At 41.4% G+C, this 24,496-nt stretch overlaps 2 protein-coding genes across 3 annotated transcripts in view; one reads left to right on the forward strand and one right to left on the reverse strand.

Moving 5' to 3' along the window:
- Positions 1 to 58: 58 nt before the first annotated feature.
- On the reverse strand, positions 59 to 10,750 carry prkacba (protein kinase, cAMP-dependent, catalytic, beta a). Of its 2 annotated transcripts, none has more exons than XM_053430816.1 (10): positions 10,427 to 10,750; positions 7,208 to 7,269; positions 6,769 to 6,897; positions 5,782 to 5,880; positions 5,543 to 5,625; positions 5,215 to 5,341; positions 4,992 to 5,087; positions 4,397 to 4,519; positions 4,053 to 4,217; positions 59 to 3,978 (listed from the first exon to the last, which is right to left on the reverse strand). In XM_053430816.1, the coding sequence occupies exons 1-10, from the start codon at positions 10,470 to 10,472 to the stop codon at positions 3,853 to 3,855; spliced, it is 1,056 nt and encodes a 351-aa protein (XP_053286791.1). In that variant the 5' UTR covers positions 10,473 to 10,750; the 3' UTR covers positions 59 to 3,852. The 2 variants fall into 2 exon arrangements, with proteins under 2 accessions (XP_053286791.1, XP_053286790.1); XM_053430815.1 differs by lacking the exon at positions 10,427 to 10,750 and adding an exon at positions 8,705 to 9,155.
- A 1,814-nt stretch (positions 10,751 to 12,564) lies between these two features.
- ttll7 (tubulin tyrosine ligase-like family, member 7) overlaps positions 12,565 to 24,496 on the forward strand; it is a 68,909-nt gene continuing 56,977 nt past the window's right edge. Inside the window, exons 1-4 of the mRNA XM_053430814.1 lie at positions 12,565 to 12,721; positions 18,629 to 19,012; positions 19,333 to 19,461; positions 21,745 to 21,866. Coding sequence (XP_053286789.1) covers positions 18,988 to 19,012; positions 19,333 to 19,461; positions 21,745 to 21,866 — 276 coding nt within the window. The 5' untranslated portion in view covers positions 12,565 to 12,721; positions 18,629 to 18,987. The remainder of the gene's footprint in view (positions 12,722 to 18,628; positions 19,013 to 19,332; positions 19,462 to 21,744; positions 21,867 to 24,496) is intronic.

Below are 24,496 nucleotides of genomic sequence, written 5' to 3' on the forward strand. Positions count from 1 at the left end.
CAGCAGTTGTAGTTCGGAGGGACACACTGCCACAGTCAATTCCACACACACAAAGCAATGTTTATCACATTTTTTTTAATAAAAAGAATTTATTATAGTGACATATCCTCTGTTACATAAAGTCTGCTACAGCAAAGTATACTCCCCTTGCAAACACAAGTAAATATGGGTGGGAAAATCAAACAAAAAACAAACGAAAAAACGTGTCAACCTTTGTAAATGATGTGCAAAATATTTCCACAAACTAAATACAGACACATTTCAGATGATCCCACACCGCACCAGCATGTGTGACTACAGCTAGACGGAGAACTCATGAACTGGTTTCCCTTCATCAAACAGCTGGAGGAGTGTGAAGTGGCTCAGGGAAGAAAGGGCCATCATTTACATCAAATATGACGTTATCACACACATGGGGAGAAATGACACGGAGGAAAAGAGCTGTGGGTTTCCTATACTCACTCTCTGGGAGGATTAACACACGGGCAGTTTGGACTGAAACATGCTGAATTCCCAGATATAGTTTTTCGAAGTAGGTCCAAATAAAAAAGAAAAGAAAAGAACTGCCAATGATCCTGCAATAACATTCTGCTCAACCTTTAAACAGGGCAATAATGTTGCACCCGGTTTAAGGAAAACTGATTTCATAAGTAATAAACCAAGAAAGGTGAGTTAAAAAACATGGAAACAAAAGTTAAATTAAAAGTTTATAATTTTAAAGAGGCATGAGAGGCATCGGTGTGCATTAACTTCTGTGAATATCTTTGTTCTATAAATCTTATAGGGAAAAATTAAATAAAGAAGTTGTACAAATAAATAATCCAATATTTGCATTGTTTATAACATTTTTGTGAATTCAACATTTGGAGTCTCCTTGTCTACTGAGAACTATGCAAGTTTAAACATTTAAAATGTTAGTTCATTAGACAGCTCTAAATATAAATAAAAATATAAGAAAGAGTTGTGCCTTTTGAAATTAAAATCAGAGCTACATAAAATGTCACATCATGTGCTCAATCTATGAAAAAAAAAAAAAATTGAATAGAAATTCCGGCCACAAACAGTACATAGGTACCTTGAAAAATCGTTCTGTCCCTTTTCACATTTGGTTCTCGTTGAACTTGATTAAATTGCATTTCTCTTAATCTACAAAGACTCAAGCACCACATCAAATAATGGTCAAAACCTCTGAGGACTTAAAATTTGAAACACAGTTGACGATGCATTATTGTTTCCCACAAAATGGTGGTACCTAAAAAATGTTTTTGATTACCCCGTAACCCTGAGCGTCCAACCTGCAGAAATAACCTCAGCCCCCTAACCCCCCCGAGAACAGCAGAGTCAAAACTTCCTTCTGAAAGAAATCGAAAGAATCCCACGAGCAGAGCTTTTCTAACATCTAGAAGGTCAACAAGTGGACACCTTGGCATTGTAGGTATTGAACCTTCGATGTACAGATATTTTAAATACAAACATTTCAAGCTGGTGAGGAGTTTGCAGAGGCAGGGACAAACATTGTGGTAGCATGGACAGGAAAGGTCTCGGAATTAATGAGCGCAGTTTAGAAAAGAAAAGGGGGAAAGTTTGCATCAACTATGTGAAGATCAAACGTAACAGGAGTGGCTTACAATAAGAACAAATATTGGAATATTGACCTTATTCCCTTTGGAAATCTGAGACAAGACTACAGCGCTTTTGTCCACCAACGATCAGTAACCTAACTGATGCAGCCTGAGCAATTTTGCAAGGAAGAATGAGCAAATATTGCTCCATCACAGTGTGCAATTTTTTTTCTTTTTTGAAAATGACGCAATAACACAACAGCACTACAGGCCAAAGGTTCTAGAACACACCCCCATTTCCAGCAGTTCAAGTCCGATGAATATACTTAAATGGTAAAAAGGCAACTGGTCAACTGCCCACAGTAAAAACAATCTTGTCAATTTCATAGGAAACAGGAATTTTTGTCAAGGAAATAAGTTTGTCTACAGCTTTCCTGCAGCACAGGACGTAAATTAAGCTGAAGTAGTGCTGCATATTGCTATCAGAGTGGTGAGAAGAAGCTGAAATATAAAAGGAAGACAGACTTCGAGGTTACAGCAAGATAATGGCGCAAAACATTAGAAGAAAAGAATCGGAGGCTTCAAATGATGGAAGAGCAGCACAGTCTAAAGATTAAACACAGTGGAGCTGGTTTGGGATGAGTGAGACAGATGACATTTAGTTTTAAAAGATAATCCATGATTCTTTGCTTTTAAAAACTCCAATTGCTTCATTTCTTCTACAACTCAATTTCATACACAACGCCAAATTCAATAATATGAATTTAAATTACTGTAAAAATACAGCTGCAAAAATGGACGTGCTCTGAAACCTTTGATCGTTAGCGTATAACTGCACAAGGTAGATGAATCAGCCAAGGGAGCAAGATGCACAAACACTAAAAGGACATGATAGGTGTTATTTTTTTTGTTAATATTTCATGGTAAGAGCGTATTTCAAAACTAAATCATAGTTTTGTTTTTACTGGATTATTCATAACAACATGACTAAAGAAAGGACCTTTCCAATGGCTCAGTGTCTCCTGGCTGTGAAACGACTTAAAGGAAACAAAATGAATAACAACAAAAAACCTAGGAACACTTTCAGGACTCTATTAGCTTGTTGTGACACTGCTGTACAAACTTAATTAACATGCAAGAGAAAAACGTGTCGTTCTAGAGTGCTCCGCTAAAGCACAGATCGCTTTTACAAACAAAATCAAAAAACTTAATATGCCAACGTTAGCAACACTGCGTTGTGTCCTCGACGACGAACCCTAATGAAAAATCTAGCTATCGACCTTTCACCTATTGAAAAATGCCATTTCGAAGCACCCCCTATATCTTGAACGTACCAAAGACAGAACACCTGTCGTGTGGAGTCTCACACCCAAACTTCATCCGTTCCATTCCCGTGAAACATCTGTACCTGAAAAGTATATCATGTCATTCCATTCATGTAATACCACACCTAGTCTGAGGTAAAAAGGAAATGTCCTGTGACCGGATATGGATGAAACAATGCTACGGCTGATCAACTAATACAGCACTGACAAGTTCGTTGTCATTGTTGATCAGTCTCTTCAAGAATCAAATGCCCGAACCTCAGGAAGTCCCCAGTGTTTTCTTTGCAGAACTTTTCTTTGATTGAATTTTGGTCATGCTTTAACAGAACAGTGTATGAATCATATATGTATATTTCTATATGCACAAATACATGGTTGTAGGTGGTCGGACACCAGAATGATTAGTAACGGCTGATGTCGAGGTGGTTATGATTAATTAATAATAAAATGACCCTTTAAAACACACCTGTGTAACAGACGACAGACGTCTGGCAAATTTCAATGTTGAAATTTTGAACCAAATAAAATCCCTTCTGTTTTCCTAAAGCTTATATTACAAAATGTGCAATACCAGCTAATACAATCTATCACTCTTTGTGCCACTTGTAAATTGAGAGTAATATTAGTTTACACGTTTTTCAAGTCATAATTATGACTTGAAATAAGGAAGGGGGAGGATAATCATAAGTGGCTGAACAGAAAACAACAGGAATAAGGTAAAAAGATGAGGACGTGGTCTAGTATTTTTGTGTCGCAGCACGAGTGGTGGCTGCATAATGTGCCTGTGTATAGGTTAGTGCTAACTGCACGCAGGGTCATGGCAAGAAGGACCTCATTCAGCCGTGTGGTATGAAGGAATGAGGCGTTTGTTTTGTACATGTGACGGCCTCGGCTCCACCCGAACCCTCGGGAGAGTGCAAATATCCCAAAACACACGAGCCCTGATGCGACTCCGGAGCCACTCACTAAAACTCCGCAAACTCTTTCGCACACTTTTCTGTTTGCGAGACACGAATGTCTTCCTCTTCGTAGTCGTCAAAGTTGCTCGTGTCTCCGGGTCCTCTGCACTTGGGCAAGAAGGGCGCTTCGACCTAAAAAAAATGCACATTGCAATATTTATTTGCGATAGATACTTATTATTTACAACGAAAAAACCAGGACCTACCTTTCTCTCGTAGACGGCGATCCAGTCTGTTGTGGAGAACCACTTGTGATTTTTGATGTCATTCACGCCATTCTTCAGGTTCCCAAATCTCTTTGTCAGGTCGACCTGAAGCAGATTTCTCAGCAAGTCCTTCAGGTCGGAGCTAAAGTGAGAGGGGAATCGTACCTGCAAGGTTGAGAAAAAGGCAAAAGCTTTGAATCAGCAAGAAGAAAAGGTAGCACATTCCTTTAATATGCTGGATTGCAGTAAGTTGTGTGCAGCAAACAACCACTGGGGAAGCAAAGTTGATCCTCATAATTCAAGCGTTAAATTAGCTTTTTTTACAAATGTCTAAACCGCTGTACCTTGCCAGACACAATCTTCTCGTAGATCTGGATAGGCTGATCAGCAAAAAAGGGAGGATAACCAGCAGCCATCTCATAGATGAGAACTCCAAGTGCCCACCAGTCCACAGCTTTGTTGTAGCCCTGGAAGAGACAGAATGTTTTTTTTAATTAATTTTTAATTACAGGACGGCAGCAACAACATTAGTCAGAAAGCCCTGAGACATACAGTCCAGACCATACGTCATTGAACGGTTACACATTTTCTGTTCTTCGACTGACACTCAAGGACACTCCACAGATGGGGGTCCAGTCAAATAGCGGGCACTCCGACCACATATCACATAAGTGCAACGTCCATGGTTTGATTCCCAGGTCAACAGTCTTGAGTTGCATATCATATCTTCTTCTTAAGCCTTTGTTGTCAACACTGTGATACAACTCATGTTACTCTGCTTAAAAAGGGCTGTGATTCTTAACACTTGTGTGAGAAACTTTGAAGCTGAAAGTCATTGTTTCATTTGAAAGCCGGAGATCAGGATTACTGAGCCCGAACAATGGAAAACAATAGGTGTGATCTGCACTGTAGCAAGATGACTGGGTAAGAAGGGCTCACCTTGCTGAGGATGATCTCTGGAGCCAGGTACTCAGGAGTACCACACAATGTCCAGGTTCGGCCTTTTACTCTTTTGGCAAAACCAAAGTCTGTGACCTGCAGAATAGGTTCATGATAGTATTATGCATAATACATAAAGAGAACGTTAACATGTACCACACATGTACAGCCCATACTTCATTGTGTATGTTTTACATTGTTTTATTATAGATGAATAGCATACCTGGATGTACCCATGTTGATCTATGAGCAGGTTTTCAGGCTTCAAGTCTCTGTAGATGAGGTCTAAGGAGTGAAGGTACTCAAAGGTGAGTACTATCTGAGCTGCATAAAATCTTGCGTGGTTTTCACTGAAACAGGGAAACGCAGAATCAGTCACCGATGACATATATGAACATAAGCCTCTTTTGAGCAAAGAAGCAAACGCAATTATTCATGGTACAGCCAATTTAAAATAATGTCGGTCTGAATGCATTTTACCCATTGAATTACTGATGAGTCTTTATTTAGCGGCTGGTGGCTTTTAAAGTATCTAAAGTAAAATACCTTACCTGAACCTTCCAATACGTCTGAGGTGTGAGAACATCTCTCCCCCAGGAACATATTCCATCACCATGTAGAGGTTTGAGTTGTCCTGTTCAATGAAGAAACAAACATTTCAGGAGGCTCACACCGAACAGAATGAATGGTCTCATAGTAGTTTATCTTTTTGTTGCTCTTGTTATTAGAAAACAATAAAAAACATTATATTTTCACAAAGCACTCGTACGTGGTGGGTGCCTGTGTGTACCTTAAAAGCGTGATCCAATCTGACAAGGAAGGGGAAGGAGACGGCCTGTAGTATTTTTTTTTCATTTAGCGTGTGTTCTATCTGCTTCAACTTCACCACCTGAAAAGAGAAGGTACACACAAGTATATGTTAGGCTTAGTGTACTGTTGATCATTGGTATGTGTGTGGCTTTGTGGCCGTCCTACTCTGCAGTCAGCTACAGTCTTTCATTCGGCTAAGGAAGTGGTGAAAATCACCTTGCAGAGACTTAAAACCTGCTCTGATGACACGTATTTGCAACTTATTACAAACGTCTGCCTGTCCGGTGCATTCAGCTCAGGCAAACGACCTGAGAGTCGGGTGTTGAACCGCACTGCAGCCAACGTATTACCGGACAATCAAAACGAGAAGTCTGACAATAAGAAGACACAGACAGGAAAGTCAACACACCGGCCTGTCACTCATTCAGTTCACCTCTTCACTACAGCACAATAAGATAACACCTGGCCAAAATATTGACTGTGATGAATGACCCTACTATTTCTCAAATACGTTCCGACCTCTGCAAGTTCATTTGCATACTGGACTGAGAAGCCTGGATGGAAAACAATGGCTACCGACAATTCAGTATAAACAGGACACGGATTGAGAAGCCATGTACTGTGTACAGGAAAGACTTTCAGCAGTGGAGCTGAAACAGAAACAGAGATCAGCTTAAACCAGGGATCAGATCACTGCATTGCGATCAACATACTGAGGACACGACAGCCTCCTCCTACAACTTTCACATCAGTATTTAAAGATCGAAACTCTCATAATGCTAACCCTAACCCTCTGAGGTTTCCAGTGATAGCATGCATGCAGTGCACAAGAGGAAGCGTTCCATTTCCTTTCATACACAGCGTTTATGTAATGACAGAGTTTGCCTCTCACTGTCACCACACGAATAAACAACGGTAGTTTTCATGAGATGGGGTAAAACGTGAAACTTTAGAAACGTGTACTTACTTTCTGTTTGTCCAAGATCTTCATGGCGTAGAACTGGTTTGTTCCTTTATGTTTGACCAGCATAACTCGCCCAAATGAGCCTGTGCCCAAAGTCTTAAATCTATCAAAGTCATCCAGGCCAGTTGTGCTCTGAGGAAACACAGTGGAAATGATACAACACACTGAAGACTCAAATAATTCAACACTACCGGAAAGTTCAGAATGCTAAGAGTTCTTATAGATGCAATCCTTAAAACATTTTGAATTCCTGTAGCTCAGAATAAACAGTAAATACCTCTTACTAACAATTTCATTATAAGCATTCATGCCAACAAAACCTGAGCCATTCTTAACAAAAACAAGTGTGCTCTTCATACGTCTTATCATTTTAAACATAAAAAAGGTTGTGTACATATTAATAGTATAAAGAGAAATAAAGTACCCGGAGGGATCAGTTTACCTGTGCTGGACACTCCCATTTCTTTAAAAAATCTTCTTTGGCTTTAGCTAAGAACTCTTTCACTGCAAGAACAACAGAGAAGTGTCATGAAACAATCAGCATTTAGCTGCTGGCACCAGATCAGGTTAACAAGTTCAAGCAAATCACAAACTAGGGCAATTAACATCTTGAGGAAACTAAACACAGGAAATTCAGAGGTTCAGGGGAACAAATGCACTATAAGGTCAGGCAAATGTCAAGTACTGTGACGGCAGGACGGTACTTGACAAAACAAAACTCAAAACTTCACACCTAAGCAAGGAAACTGTAATTCCTAAAGTGATGCAAAGAGCTCTTTTGAACTTTACGGAGCTTGTCAATTCAAACTCAAGCGATTCTGCATCTCTTTCAGAGTGGGTGGGAGTAAACAGGGAGGTAATAATAATAGAAAAAGGCGGAGAGAGTAGACTAAATACAGAAGAGTGCAGGCATAAGAAAAACAGTAGATTGTAAAAGTCACAGCAGACATGAGGCGTCCAAAGTCACAGAGTCATCGCAGGTGTCTAATGTCAAGCTGCTTGGTCAAATTTGATATTCTGTTGTGATATAAAGGCATCCTTAGGCTGTAATATATATGTAATATGTGTATTTAAAGGGCTAGAAGTAGATTAAAGTGTAATATTTAGATATTTAAATAGCAATAGTACATAGCCTTGTGGACATAAGCTGCGGAATACACATCCTCTCTGTGATTTAAGACGACTCATGGAAAAATGAGCATACCAAAAGTCTCTACAGTTCACCAAGGGTTTGCAGGAACATTCACCCACATGGATGGAAATGATGGAGAAGAGAAAGAGAGGAAGAAACATTTATGAAGTGAAGAACATTTGACATTCAGATGTGTTGAATGCAACACGCAACAACATGACACAACATTAAGCTCCCTTAGACCAGACAGAGGTACAATTACTCTAGAGAATTAATATATTGTTTTAAAGATACATTTCTTCCATGAATCAATAGCAAGAGGTGTTTCTAAACTGCTGTTATGCTTCTCTGAATCAAATACAAAGAGATTTAAATAAATAATGTTAAACTACATTCATCTGCCACAAAACACATAACAGCGATAGAAAAGACATTGTAAGAAGCACACATAAATACACGGCTCATACTGGCAAAACATGAGTTGAAAATGCCGGGACCGGGATATTAAAATGAAGAATGTGTCTGACGCAACCTGAGCTGTTTTTTCTTTTGTCTCACAGCTGAGTGGAAATACTGCAATTACCTGAACCTGAGGGGGGGGGGAGGTGAGGACAGAATCTACATAAATAGGTTTTGAGGCTGGGCTTTAAAATCGGACCATGTAGTGAAACCCAAATGAACGAACACACGAACTTCAAGTTGCACCAAGAAACCGAGAAGAAACAAGAAGAACCGACACAAGCCGAGACACATCCTGCTCAGAGCTATACACTTTGGCGGAGACATTTCAAGCAAAATTGCACTTACTCAACTTATCCCACATGACGGTGAACTCGGAGATATGAGGCACATCACTCTCCGGTCCTCTCTGCTCTTGGCTACTCTTGCGACACTTGTAAAATAAACGGCTGGCGAAGGATTGCTCCTTTCCCTGGGCCATCCTGAGACAAATTCCTTTTTGTGTGTGAACCAAAAAAGAAAGGCTCCCTCCCTGGACAAAGCGACCGTTTTCAGACTGACACTACAGCTTCCTGTATTCAGACAAGTGCAGAGCAAACTGCTTGCCTAACCACACGAAGTTCAGCTTCCTGTTCGTGTCCTCTGTTTCAGTTTCAGTGGCCAGCTGTGAGTCTGCCGTGTTCTGTGCTGTGTCATCTGATATGTATTGCTCTCCGGGCTCTATTGGTGACATTGTTTTGACTAAAACATACAAAGATAGCAAGGCACTGAAAAAGGCCAGTGTAGTTATGGCATTACTGCCGAAGTGTGATGCATTCAGAGTGTAGATAAGGAAACTGGAGGCCTGCAACACCCACTGACTGACTGACTGACAGAGAGAGAACTTATCACCAGGTTATCATGCACTCTGGTGGTTAACTTTAACAATGCAGTTCTTCAGAGAGATTAAAGTCACCCTGACAAACTGACTCTAGAGCTGCACACTGGTTCCACTGGCCACCGAGAAGTCCGGCATCGAAAAGTAAAAAAAATCGAAATAACAGATATATTGCGTAGAGACATTTCTGAATCTTGCAGTTTGCATCAGACACTACAGGTGGCTGGAGTCACACACGGCTCAGGCTGTGTGGACCACTGCCAATCAGCAAGCCGGTCGAGACCAGCTCCTCAGACAGACACTGACCACGGTACAGTTCAGTGGATTAGCCTGGGCAGGACTTGACACAAAACACGACAACGCACAGAGGGCCCTCCGGCTACTGCTGCTTCAAGCACTACCTGGTCAACAGGTGCAGGAGACTAGAAGAGGAGCTGCCTTCCCCTCCATGTTATAGCATCAACAACAGAGAACCACTGAAAGAAAGCTGTGCTCGAGGCACAACATTTTAAATTTACAGTAAACTTGTTGACAGCTGCTGACTTGACACATTGGAGTGAACCACTAGAGTGGAAGCTATGGCCGGTCGTTCTGTAGCTCTTGTTGGGAACATTAAGCAAAGCCAGAATAAAGAAACTCCACGTGTTGGTGAGGTTTGAGCGTCTCTATGTTGATCTTATCTCAAACGTTATCAGGTACCTGTTGGTACCTGTGCCCGGGCCTTGCTCTGCAGCTTTAGCAGAGACCCATGTTTGTTCATGTTGTCTGGCTCCAGGCAGTTCAATCAGACACGGTGCTCTGATAACTCCAGCTCAACCTTACACTGTGGGACAAATATATTGAAATAATAAAAAAAAAAAGCTTTCATCTGGCTAAGTAGAGGATTTGGAAACAGGATATGGTGATGCTGTCAGTTTGCACATCTCTATCTGTGGCACCGTTACACAGTGAGATCAGGAGGCAGGGATCATGAGGAGGGAGGCAGCACACCTTGTAAACTGTCCCTACCAAAGATGGTTCTCCTCTGCAGCGCATTAGCACCGAGCTGTCTCTGCTAGCACTGGACAACAGCTGCTAAAGGTTGCTCTCCTCTGACTTCATAATAAACCACTAGCAAGAAGCTAACACTACATGGCTGTCTGACTAACTAACTAGCTAGCTAGCTGGGCGGTTCTTTTCCCCCGGGTGCTTACCGCTTTCCTGTTCATTGCCTTTCTTGGCAGTTGCTGTGTTTCCCATGTTATGCGGACAGGGCGATGCACAGCTGGCTAGGAGCGATGATGGTGGCGGCGGTAGGCTGACAGCAGCAGCGTCCTCCTCCTCCTCCTCCTCCGTTAGCTAGCTAACAAATATCAGCCCGAGCTAGCCGGCTGGCGGAGAGCAACATTAATGTCGTCTCTCCGTGGACAGAAGACGAGGCTCGACGTGCTCTGCTGTCCGCCCTGTGCGCTCTTTATCCCCGATGTCCTCTGTCGCTCAAGTGCGGCTCCGCTGGAATGAAAACATGATCCAGACTTTTCACCTCTGCCTGCTGTCGTTCGCTGCTGCGTTCACGGCGCTCGAGAAAACACGGAATGCTGCCTTCACGTACCGGTCGAACGTATTGAGTTCTCACGCATTCCATGTGCTAACGGAGTAAAAGTGGATTCTGTTTATGTTTGTTAAGTCGCGTGAAGAAATGCATTATTCTGAGCAATACATAGTGATGACTGGTTTCTAAAATGTATCTCCGTATAACTGCTACTGCCAAGACAACGTAAGGTAAAATAAATGAGACATTGAAAATAGTGAAACTAGAGACATCAGTGAAATAAAACAGACAACATGAACACAAGGGAATGTAAAAACATAAATAACATAAACAATCTAGACCAAATATATAGTCTGAACAGAGTAAATATGTCTTGTAACATGATTCCACCGATAGAAAATGAGTATTGCTCTACCATGTTAAAATAGTTTAACATTTGTGAAATATATGTGTGCTTGTGGTCTACAGAGAGCAGTGCTGGTTCTACAGTCTGACAGCAGCTGGAAGACATGACTACTACTAATGATAAAATAAAAATATCATTATTGGTATCACACTTAACTGAATTCAAAGTTCATTCTCTGTTTTATTTTCATGCACATTTATTGAAATGTGGTGTTGAGGTCACATTAGACTGTATCAGTTTAAAACAAGGGGAATGAAAATGGCTAGTATCATTAGAAAGACATTTTATTGCGAGACTATGGGTGTAAAAGGAGCATACCATGTAAATATAATTTGCAGGGTTTGAGATTTTGCCCAAAAAATAACCTTTGTTGCCTCTACGTCCACAGAATTGATTTCTAGAATGCCGGCTCATTCATTATTTTTACAACAAATCATGAAAGCTGCAAAAGCAACAGATTTTAACATCAAGTTCAAAGTGGTTTTGAACGTTGGAACACCATCACTTGCAGGTTTCATTTATTAATGCAGCAAACACACAAAATATGAATCATCAACTACAATGAACTAATTTAGTCAATAGTAACTTTTTGAGATTCTGATCCCTTCATTTTGTTTATGTGAATCGGATTATCATGAATTTCTGTTTTTTCCTATGAAATATTTAAACTCAAATCTATTCAGTAGACTAAACTTAGCGGTACTATTTCATACACTCAGCTCGAGAAGATTCAAGTAAATAAATTTAATTGTTTTAGTTGTGAAGCTTTGGGTTCGAGGGCCTGAGAGCAAACTTTTGTAATATTAAAAAGTTTTACGGGTCATGCAAATGGGCAAAGAGGCTTTTTGAAAATAATATCTAAACAGTTAATAGAACTTTAGCTTCTTTGGCACATAAACACCCATCATACGTGTAGGACACGTCAGTGACCTCTGAGCAGGTCACGCCCACTGACAGCAGCAGGGTGGTTTTTTAGCACCATGGCCAGCGACACACACACACGCACAAACACACAGAGACACGCACACCCACGCACAGTTGCTAGGTAGCCTCCTCTGTGTACCAGGAAGAGAAGAGCCGCACGGAACCCTTCACTGTGAGATCTGGCTGCGGGGAAAACTCCCTCCCAGCACCGGTGAGTGTTTATCTCCTCGACTCCCAGTCTTGGCTAACGGCTGTAAATAAAATACGTTGACCTGGCACGTGCTCCCTGCGGCTCGCTTTAGTATGACACCGGTGCCAGGTTGAGAATGCAAACTTCAGCACTTAATCCAGAGCTACCCCTCACCCCCCCCCCCCCCACCCCCCTCTCCGTGGAGCGAGTGGTTTTGCCCGTGGACTCGCTCCAGCAGCGCACAGGAGAAGAAGCCCAGGGTCCCCGGTGTCCAGTGTCTTGTCAGTCCGCCGTAGTAACGCATGCACGCGCCATGAACACCGGTGCAGGGTTATAGGTAGTCCCGGGTCCCGGGTGTGTCTCTTCACGGCGACAGTGTGGTGGGGACGAGCCCGGCAGAGGAGCTGGTGCAGCGCCTGTGTCCTGGAATAAAGAAGGTAACCGCACTGCTCTCCATCCATCGCACGGCAGCGGCTAAGCTAACGGAGCAGTGCAGGGTCATTCTGTTTCCTTCGAGTCCCTCCACGGTGTCTCACTCTGGGGTTTTGTATCTACTTGTGCTGAAAGGGGAACGTCCTCATTCTCTACATGTTTAAAAACCTTCCATGTTGTCACGTTTCTACGTCGGAGTTGACTGTAGCACTGAGTGGCTCGTTTACCCGGGTGCTTCTTCCACCTGCTTTATACAAGTGGCTAACCTGGCGTTAGCTTCAGGGTGCTAGCAATTTAATACACAGCAATAGCACACGTTTCCAGGCTGTGTCACGTTAAATCACGAGGGCAACACGTTTTCCTCGAAACCATTACTAGCCAATATACCCCAAATGCCAGATTTAAGAAATCCATTTAGCGCTAATCCCAAAACACACAGTGTCTGTGAAGAGGGGGATGGCCTTCAGTCCTCCCTGTGATCTGGAAGATACCATATTGACTGATTTTCCTTGACAGGGTCCTCACAGTAGCATAGCTCTTTAGCAATCAGGGCTAGCTCTGCAAAAAACCTGCTCTGTATGCACATTGCAAGTCTGCTGCTCGTGTGTTTAGCTTTCACAGTGTGGTGGATTGCATGATGGGATGTGGTGTTTGATATATTCCTGTCTCTGTTTCAGTCCAACGTGCTACTCTCACACCACAGCGCCCTGTAGATGACCCTTACTGACAGATTACATAATAATATCAACAGCGCAACCTCTGACATTCTGCCCCTGATGATGAGGATGATGATGATGTATAGTCCTTTTATTATCATGTATATTGGAGTTATTAAATGTAGAGTTTGTCAAATAACTGGTGATTTACAAATCGTTTGATGCCTTAAATTCTGTAAATGAGAAAGAAATAGGTTAAGATGTTTGCTGTGCCATCCTGTCTCTGGCATTGGAATACGTTGTACCTTGACACAGCCTCCATTCTTTAGGAAATAATAACAATCTTGACATGACTCCCAGTGACACACACTTCTCATCTGTTCCCCCCCATGTGGTATAACACTAAGATGTTTCTATTGCACTTTAAGCTTTTCAGTTAGACCAATAATCTCTGTGTACAGATCCATGTTACAACTAAGAAATTAGACACTGTGACCCTCTAATCCAGAACACCAAATATAATATATATGTGTTATATTATATATATAGTACAACACAAAACAAGTATATTCTGTATGAGGATATAAATGCATATGATTGAAAAGAGTTTACAGATGTGTCCATTGTACATGTGCTTGTGTGTGTTGCACCTTTTTAAGTCATATAATACGTATGACACATGATTATTCTATGTGTACATTGACAGAAAATAAGCTCAGGCAAGGTTGTTTTGAATGTACATTTACATTTATACAATAGCGCTGAATTTTGCCTTTGACTATTTTGCCTGCATCCCTGTAGATTCTCTCTGATGTAAAGTTAAGATGAACGTTGGGCTGTTTGTTGGTGTATTTCAGTTCACTGTGGGCTGACAGCTCCCACACTTGTTCCTCCTCATATCTGGAAAAAAGGCATGAAGCCGGTGTTGGGTCACTGCCTCTAGCTAATTTTAGTTTCTATGGCAATTCTAGACCAACTTCTTTCCTGTGAGAGCAACTAAGATTTTTCCTGGAAGGACAATGCAGTGGTCGTGGCCAATAAGATAATGAAAAGTGGAAGCATTTCAAAATAAAGAAAGAAGGGAACTTGCAAGTTCACATTATCTTTTACAGATAGTCTTTTGTTCCTTTTAAATGTGAGAAAACATGCAGTGAAAAGGGTGTTTACTATTGGTATGACAGAAGCTCCATTTCCAGCAAAATATTCATTTGTTTACATTTGTTTTCCAGTTGAGAATGTGTTATAGTACAACCTGACTCCATTGTTAGCCAGAGTGTCTGCCATTTTGAATGGTCATAGGGTCATACGTACCCCGAGGTCCCGGCCCTGCTGTAATGACAAGATCGGGGCTGTCTGCAAACCCTGCTCTTCAACACAAAGCTAAGTGGTGTTTCCCAGAGCGTCTCTATTGATTCAGTATTTGACGACTGCTTTCAAGATGTAGTTTCATGTAGGGCAGTGAGGACATAAAACAAACCCCTCGGGGGACGAACTGCTGCTTGTTGAAGGGACTTGTGTAATAGGTGTGACACCACTGAACCTGCTGCTTTGGTTCCTTTGGCTCACCCTCATTGTAGTGCTGCTTGTGCTGTCTTGCAACTTTGCCTCTGATACTAAAGAGGATACAGTATTTCTGAAGCACCATCATCTAATAATAGTGGTGATAATATGTGCGTAAGATATATTTCTCCATGGCCTTTTTAAATTGAGCCACTTTTCTGTAAATGTGTGACAAAACAAATACACATTTCTGAAAGAGAACCACAAACACACATTTTACCAGCTTGCACAGAGATGTGAGGGGAAGACTATGCATAACAATGACCAGAAAGACAGACGTGTATTTGTTTTGCATGTTAGCCAGTGACAGAGAGTGCGGCAGATGAGCAGCATGTAGAGCTGACCCTCTGTAATAAAGCCTTTCTGTGTTGTGTTGTGTTGGTGTGTTTGTGTGTGTGTGTACTGTGTGTGTATAACAGGCACGATGAGCTCAGCATCCATGGGAGCTCTGCCCATTCAGCTCTGCTCTTTTGTCCCTCTGGCGCACTCTGTTGGAGAAAAGGTGTCATTGCTCCGTCTCAGGATTAATAACATATACTGAGAGGAAGGGATTTGGTTAAGATTGTGTAGTTAATACTTTACTGAAGGATTAGATGTGATTATGTTTTCTAGTCCTTGCAGTGAAATGTAACCGTACGTTAGTAAAAAAGAACTAAATGTTTTGAGGATTTTCTAATATTGATACTTAACATGATACAAACTGAAAAAATATATCCAAGGAAAGCATCTTAATGAAGCTTCAGCAAAGTGTAGTATTTTATGTAAGACAGTGCAGCATGGTTTTGATTAGTTCTGAAACATTTATATTTCATTAGAAAGGAATATTTTTTCTAAAATTGGAAATATAGGAGAGATTTTACAACATAAAGTTTTTTTCATCTCATTTACCCAAATCCAGTGTTGAGGAGGGGTATTTTTTACTTCATTAACCGAAATACAAATTGACAAAAAGGCAAAAATGTACCAATCACATATAAGCAGATGCCAATTTTAATTTAATATGTAAAAAACAGTTAATATTATAAAGACAATGAAAATTTAACACAGAAGATTAAACCAAACAAAATTAGTTAAAAATAAAAATAAATGTAAATCTCACAGTATTCCTCTTTAAAGAGGTTATTATGTCTTTTTTTTAAATCAGCAAACTTATCATATGAATATGGTGATGAGCTGAATTCTTGTGTCAGACAGTAAAACTAAGCCCTCTTGTGGTTGATAACCACCACTGCAACTAAGACAAATGATGAAAACACAGGAAAGTCTCTTGTTACTGGGTCATCCAACAGTGTCTGACTAAAGGGCCTCATCTCATGTTGATCTGTTGCCAGGAAAATGAAAAGCTGAGACGTTTTACTAAGGAAGGAAATTCAATCACATTATCAGTGAAAACAGGATTCATGTCAAATATCAACTCTTTAGCCAAAGATCTGAAACAGATTTACACCATTGATTATTATTAAACTGGGACAAAGAATTAAGAGGTTATTTATTTTACTTAAATACCTTACTTTACTTATTATTTTATCTTTATTAACTCAACTTAGGGTTACTTTATTTTCTTTTGATAATTGTATTGATTTTTTACTGGATTTGGTGTTTCCTCACTTGAAATTTATTAGATTGATTATATCCTTTCCCAGTACCTGTTGATATTGAGATTGGTTGATTGATTGATAAAACTATTGTTCCTCAAATTAATGTGATATTGTGCTGAACAAGTACATTTAAAATCACCATCTAGTAAAGGTAATCATGTTTCCTCAACTTGTGTGTGTTTCTAGACGTTTAGTTGCATCATATGCGTCTTTGTGATCTGACCTCCTTGCTCCAGAGGGTTTACATGACACAGAGGTCGGGTGCACTTACTGAGACAGTGTTCTCTGTTCCTCCTGTACAGCGACAGGAGGTGGGGGCAGGTTGTCAACAGCACAGCTTGCCTCTTTTTATCACTCTCACTCTTTGTTGTTGCTCTCCCCCTCTCTGTTGATCTCACGCCAGTCTCTCTCCTCCCCGGAATCAATGTGCACAGACAGCAAAGACGACTGAGCCACCAAGAAACAAGATGGGATTGTTTCCCTAATCTGATTTGTTTAAGGATATTAATCAAATCAACATGTTTGCTTTTTAAGTCAGATTGTGTGCATATATTTAAATGTGTGTACATGTGCATCTTGAGGTGTATCTGAGACTCGTTTGTGGACAGAAAACATTGGTAGAGCGGAGCAGGGCTTTTCACCACTAGAGGCTACTGTTGATCTCTATATGAAATGCATAAGAAGCTCCGTGAAACGGCACACTGTAGCCTAACTAGATTATGTTACTTGTGATTTATTGACATGGCCTTTATATGTGTCAATATATCCCACTGACCAATTTCCTGAATTTGTTTAGCTTAACTTTTCTGATGATTTGTGATTATTTATCCTCTATAAAATCATTACATCTTGAAAATCATTACTGACATTTTCCCTCTTTCCAAGCGATCCACATTATTTGTAATTAAACTAGTGGTTACCAGTCATTTTGGCATGTGGCCTCCTAAAAAAGAGAAATAGGGGCATTTCACACTATGGATATGTTTATGGGTTTGGCCAGGTCAACCAAAGAGGGTTATATTCTCCCTTATTTTATATAGGTGATATGACTTGAAGAGTTTTACTTTCCCATAATTCACAAGAAAAAAAGATTAGTGCTATTCTGATAAATATACTGTTCCTTCTGTGATTGGAAGAGGGAGGACAGCTTCTGACCCCTCAGTCCATTTGTAAGGATCATTGTGACTAAACATTTAGCACCATTTGATTTGTGGGGCTCATATAAGCGGCTGGAATCGCTCCAAGTGAGGTGGGGGAAACAATTTATGGTTTGCTAGAGCCTATCGCTGGATGGAGTCACACATATTCACACCTGTGGTTGGTTAGAAGTCCTCGATCTACGTCAAGGCTGCTAGGGCTGTGAGAAGGGGAGGAATGTAGACACAAGAACCCACAGCGACAAAAAGAGGAACACATGAATCTAACAGAAAGACGACAGGGCTTCAAACGGTCCCTTCTTGCTGTGAGGTAGCGCTTCTAGCCACTGAGTCACTGTGCTGTTCCAGCCAACAAACATTGGATGTGAGAGGACATCTCAGCATTGGTTGATTACCTCCAAAAATGGTTTGATGACACACAGACACGCGGACTGCAGCCAAACAATGACAGACTTTGGCTGGGGACTGGTGTTAATTTCGCACATTGTTCATAGCCTGCAGCCTCCTTTTAACAAACCACTGTAAAGATGCCATCTGTTTGAATGAATTGACCTCCCAGCCATACAATGAAACCCAGCTGGCATAAGTATTAGACACAATGAGATGCTGCAAACTCTCTTTTACTTGACAGCCGCATTAATATTTCACAGTGGTTCCACGGAATACCAATTAGTCCAGCGGACATCACACAGCTTTAGATTATTTCATCCGTACGGCTCTGCGGTGTCAGAGCTGCACGGATTCCTCCCTGAGCTGCTATGATCAATGTCAGATTGACTGATGTAGACTGTGATAGGCCCGTGTGCTTTGAATCAAACGCATGTCCAACACACTCAGGTCCAGCTAATCCACACTTGTGCACCGCAGACTCCCTCTGAGCAGGCAGCCTGTACTGCTGCTGTTCTGCAGCTGTAAAAGTTCTTTTTTCTTCTCCTCCACAGGCATTCCTATCTTTCCCTCGGTCCGGCCCTCCCTCCCTTTCTCCTCTCGGGGTCTGTAAATAAGCTGGGGCTGTGTGGACCCTTGAGAGTCCCTCCCCCTCCCGCTCTTCCCCCACCACCCCCTTTCAAACTCCAGTGCCTGCTCAGATTCTGCTACTCTCAACGCTGCTGAGGGGCACTGGGGAGATGCTCAGATGATCCACAGGGCCGTCCCGAAACGCATCGTCCACACAGCCTAGAAGACTAACTAGAGCAAGTGGGAGAGAGCCCCTGGAGGGTGCAGTGAGTTCCCCAGTGAAGCCCGCCAACCGAGCCTGGCAGAAAGCTCGGTTTGCCCCTTCGCTACTCCAGCCCCTGAGATGCCCTCCCCTCCCAATGATGGAGGTGAGTAAGAGTAGTCCAACTCTCAACTCTCCATGACCGATAGGGTTATTCTGCATGCATATTATACAATGTGGAGCACACATAAGCCCGGACACCAGTCCATACCTCTACCTACCTGCCTTTTCCTCTGTGCTATTCTCTCATGCTTAGAGCCACATAAGCATACATGTAAGAATAAAAGTACTCTTAGACAACTCAACAAAAACCCCAGCAGATATTAGAGAACTATATTTGAAAACTCCAGTGACTTGTACAACCCCCTGTCAGGAGCACAAGCTGTCTCTGTATCTAGTTTTGTTGTGTGCTGTCTCTTCCTCCAGAGGATCAAGGAGCGTCCCCCATGAAGAGGCCATCTGTGGGCTCCTACCAGAGCAGCGGCAGGAAGGCACACATGAAAAAGAAAAAAGGCCGGATCAACGCCAATGTTGCTGGCACCAAATATGAGATCGGTACGGTAACCCTGCCACTTGTGATGTTAGAATGATTCTGAAATCGCAGTTATAACAGCAATACATAAACACGTTCAGTAAAGAATATTAGACTGGATTAAAGACAGGTTTGAGAAGGCGCTAACTAAGACATGTACACTACAGAAACGTCAGTGTACAGAGTTGAAATACCTTTTGATCTCAGAGTTCATCTTGAATGAGAAACCACTGAAGGATGAAAGAGGCTTTCTGGGAGATGAAACCCTTTCATCGTTGTACATTATCCAAGTAAAGATGTTTTTTTGTTTTGAAAACAAAACAAGTAGCCTGAAAAGGTTTAGAAGTGGTGTGAGTGGCTGTGGTTTCAGTTGCAGCATTAATCCTAGAAAGGCACTCCGCCAAGGCCCAGAGACTCCTGTAAATTCAATCAAGCCCCACCAAATTGCACACACTCATATGTATCTGTCCCCTAAATATGCCTGAATCTTTTCATCAAGATGCATGAATTATTCCCTCGTAAATCTGTGAAACCGTCAAAAAAACTTCCACCAAGTTTCTTTTAAATCCTAAAAGTAGTTTTGGCACGAACCTGCTGACAAACAAATGCACAGAGGTTATAAAGTCAGATATTTATTTTTTTTAAAGATACTGCACTTAACAAGTTAATATTAACAAACACAGATTTAATGTGAATTGATTGATAAGTTATTTTAATCAGATCTGGTGAAAGTGTGTACACTACAAACCCTCAGAATTCAAGCTTCTGAATTTAAATGCTCTAAATTTATTTCCTTGAGTGAGCAGGACGGGCGTGTGGGATGGTCCTACGGGCAACATTAATGTACAGTAACACAGTGAATTGTGTGTTAGTTTCAGGAACAGTTCTCAGTGCGGCTCAGTCAGTCCCTGAAAACACCACAAATCCAATCACAATGTTGTCTCGACTATAACAAATAATTTGCGGTGGCAGATTGTTTGATGCAGGTCATTGCGATAATGTCTTAAATTAAAGCTATTCCAGTCCAGTGAAACTGTTCACTCGGAGACAGCTCGGCCTTGGCCACATGTACATAAATCTTTATTGAGGTAATTTAACTTGGCAGTGAGTTTTTTTTCCTTTTTCTTTTTTTGAGATAGACCAAAAGAGCGCTGTAAGCAGTCCTCGCGTGCTCTGTATATTGTGTGGCAGCACAGCTCTCAGGGGTGAAGTACAACCCATGAAACTAAGGAGTCAGCAGCAGCCAGTGGAAGTTAGGGGCGGGCGGGATTCTGCAGGAAGATGGGAGTCTAGCTGTGAGTCAGTTCGCTAGCTGTGACGAGACCCTCTCAGTGGTCATTCTGCGGGTAGTGCACGGCTATTTCGGAGGGAAATTAACACTAAGGGCCAGATGGATGGCTCATTTTTGCTGCTGCTTTAATGCACCTGTCTTTTTTTGTTCTAGAATTTATAGTATCCCAGGTAAAGGTTAAAGGTCAGGGGAAATGGTGTTGGAAATTTGCTTCCCACCCACTGAGAAGGGAGCGTAATCTCAGGGCCTGAGGATTTATATGCGCAGTTAGATATTTAAGAAAGGATTAATTACAGGTTTGTACTGAAAGCCCCTGCCGGGGACTGTAGGCACAGGCCTGCTGTGATGTAAACTCATCCTGTTCCAGTTAGCAAAACACAGTTAGCCTCGACTAACTCAACCTGTACAGATGGATGAAGTCACATGGAAACCGTCCTCTTCCCATTCAAATGCCATCATGCAACATTAGGCGAGCCTTCTCCAGGTTTGTGAAGGCTTTCAAGAAAATTAATTAATACCGTTTCGTTAGGGCATATGAATTTTTCATTACTCACTGAATAATGAATAGTTGTTGGATTAATGTCAAAATGGGCTTGCCACCTATCTCTAATACTGTGGGGTTTCCTCTGGGATTTAAATGCATTATGGGCAATTCATTTATCTTTTTTGAAGAGAGGCATTACGATTGGCTGCTCTGCTACCATCCCATGAATGGTAAATATTGCTGTTAGCTTTTTGATCTATAATCTCCAGGACCCATTTCTCTCTTAATGTATGCAAAAACAGAATTGAAGCAAAGCAAACTGTTGGAGTGAAACACTGATCTATACAGGAAAAACATTTGATTTGTGGGTCTAAATATCATTTCCTTATTTGTGCTTCAATATCACTCGGTTGTCACCATGAAAAAAGCTGTGAGGATTTTCCTAAAGAAAGAATCTATAGTTTATTTAAATTTCAGTGTTGTTCATTCAATTAATGGAAATAAGGTCTAATGAGTGTTTTCCCCCCTCAGTTCGCATTGCCATCAACGAGATGGACTTCATCAAGACCCGGGATGAAGACGAGACGGCCAACCTCATCTGGAGTGACTCGGCCGTGCAGCACGAGAAAATCGCTGAGCTCAGGAATTATCAGGTAAGCTGCGTGGCTGCCATGTCAACTCAGCACACCTTGGTTACCCAGAGGCTTGAGAGGAGAGTTTATGACCCAAAGGGTGGCAGATTCAATTTCTTCACAGAATGGGGAAATGTCTGGATTTGAACTGTTACAGCGTGATCCAATAAAACTGCTTAGTGGCAAACAGCCAAGAATTATGTTACTGATCAGCTCCCTCCTGTGAGCTCCCAGTGGAACTGGTTAAAAAGTGGGAATTATAGGTTTTGAGGAGCACGTCTGAAAAAGATCATATGTGGTCACCTGACTTAGCAAACAAAATAGCATGCCTCATAGTGTATGCGTTATAGATAAGGTGCTGTTTTCCCTTAGAGAAAAGGTGAAAGAGATGAGACATATCAAAATAATTTTTGGGTGAAGAAAAACAAAGACCTTCTTTTACCTATTTTGGTTAAACATGAATTTCTGCAGATTCCCTGAGCACAAAGCATTCCTACACTTGATTCAATTGAAAAAACCAAAACCACTCTGATGCAAAGCCTAATGCTTCAGTGAAATATAAACAAGTCTGATCTGTAACAAAAGGTTTATTCTCACTTACAGTCAAAAAAAGATTTAAACAGAAAATGTATCCCTGTTGTCATTTTATTTGCTATACATGTCCATGCCAACACATTACATGTGAGGACAACAAAGCTTCACAAACGAATATTGCTGGTTAAACTCAGCAGTGAAGAAATGTCACATTTTTATTGAGTTTTATTGACACTTTTATGAGAACAAATTTAAAGGGAGTGTACTGAAGCCTTTCATGCAACACATCGACAGGAATCTGAGGTCATTGCACACTTACACATTATTTTTAATTTATTAATAAATATATCAATAAAGATAGAAGGAGCAATAAGGGTGAGCTGCAGGTACTTCATCAAGTAAGCCAGTTTTATTATGTAGACAAATCACGACTCTCAAAGGACTTTACAAAAAACTAAATGAAAAGAAACATATTATCAACTAAATGGGATAAATGTGTTAAATACAATGTTGCATGTTTTCTTAAGAAGTATTTCAAAGTGAGATTTATCCCTTTAGACTAGGGAGGGTAATTTATATTATCCTTACTCACTTAGTCTCGAGAAATGATCATATGTGCACACAGTTTTTATGTAAATTTAGAACCTTCCATGAAAACCATGGGTCAGGTTGCTGAACATGATGAACCCGGTCATTTTCACCTTACTTGGGGCATATTGTGTGCCTTACCAACTTATAACTTATACCTGTCCCCAGTGGAAGTAAAATAATAGAAAATATAAGGAAAAAGTAATGAGTGCAGTTTAAAAGGAAATGGTATATATAGGCATTTGGTGCAGATGAAATTGGTGAAAGCAAAGACCATTCAATTGAAATAGTAAACGTCAGAATGAAATAGAACAAAGGGGGAACAAAACGTGAAGATGGACAGACTATGAATCTGCCCATCTGCTTTCCGTTAGACCCCGGGAGGTAAGAGGGTGAATAGCAAATAGGAGAGAGGGGAGGACAGAGTGAGCGGCAGAGGTAACAACAGAGCCTACACTGAGACAGATGGAAAACTGACAGTTAGACTGACAAGTTGTGAGCAGCAGGGGGTGGTGGGCCAGGTTTCAAATGTCACCAGTGATGTTGATAAGACAGGCCTAAACAACAAGGGTTGCTTGGAGTTGTGTGTGCTATTCCGAGAGTGATCTTACCTCTGTTTGACCTGCCCGTCCTGCTGCTTGATCTTGACTGCTCCCCCCTCTCTCCTTTCAGCGTTCGCCCTCCGTCTTAACGAGTGCTTATTTGATTAGAGGGGGTGCTAATGATCGATACAATTTCAGAACGGTCAGAAAGAGTATATCTTGTTAGGAAGGAGAGGGGCAGCAAGAGTTCAGCTGAGCATATTGAGTATTACAAATACTGTAACAGCTTAACATGTTGCGGTGTGGCTAATGTTTCACACAGAACTGTTGATTTGCTCTCGATTGTTTTCACCCGTTCCCTCGCGCTGCTGTGCTGTTTCACGAGATAATGTCTCAGATGAAAAGTAGGAGTCCCTCAACAATTGGTTTTGATTTCCCTGCGCAAGCCACGTCGTCCCACAGCATTGGCATAATTGTGCAATTCTTCCGAATCCCCTAATTACGTCTGTCTCGTTTGGATAATAATCACAGATTCCTTTTACTCTCTCCGTTCTCCCCCCCCCAACCCCCTCCCTCCCCTCGTTCTCTCTCTCCCTCTGCTAATTTTTCCCTTTTTAGTGATGTACTGTGAGAGTTTGCTGTCAAGTTTCAGTTCATACGAGCCTAATTAACGCCCCTGTTCAGGCTCATTTGGTCAAAGAATACAGAAAATCCAGAGTTTTTTCCTTTCCCTCCGCCCCCCCTCTTTTCGACGCACTCAAAGCAATTCATTCAACTGTCACTGCAGGAGCTTGTGATGCAGAACCAATTACCTCGGCCCCTCGGAGTTGAGATTGATCTTCTTTTTTTTTTCTCTCGCCTCTTTCCTCCCCAACCTTTAAAGTATAAAAAAAACATGGTAAACTAAATAAGGGTTGAGAAAGGTCTCAGCGTTACCTTTTTGTTTTGAGTCCGTAATTGGGCATAAATGTCAGGACATTGTAAGCT

This window comes from Pleuronectes platessa, chromosome 9 (genome assembly GCF_947347685.1).
Source record: "Pleuronectes platessa chromosome 9, fPlePla1.1, whole genome shotgun sequence".
Classification (NCBI taxonomy): domain Eukaryota; kingdom Metazoa; phylum Chordata; class Actinopteri; order Pleuronectiformes; family Pleuronectidae; genus Pleuronectes; species Pleuronectes platessa.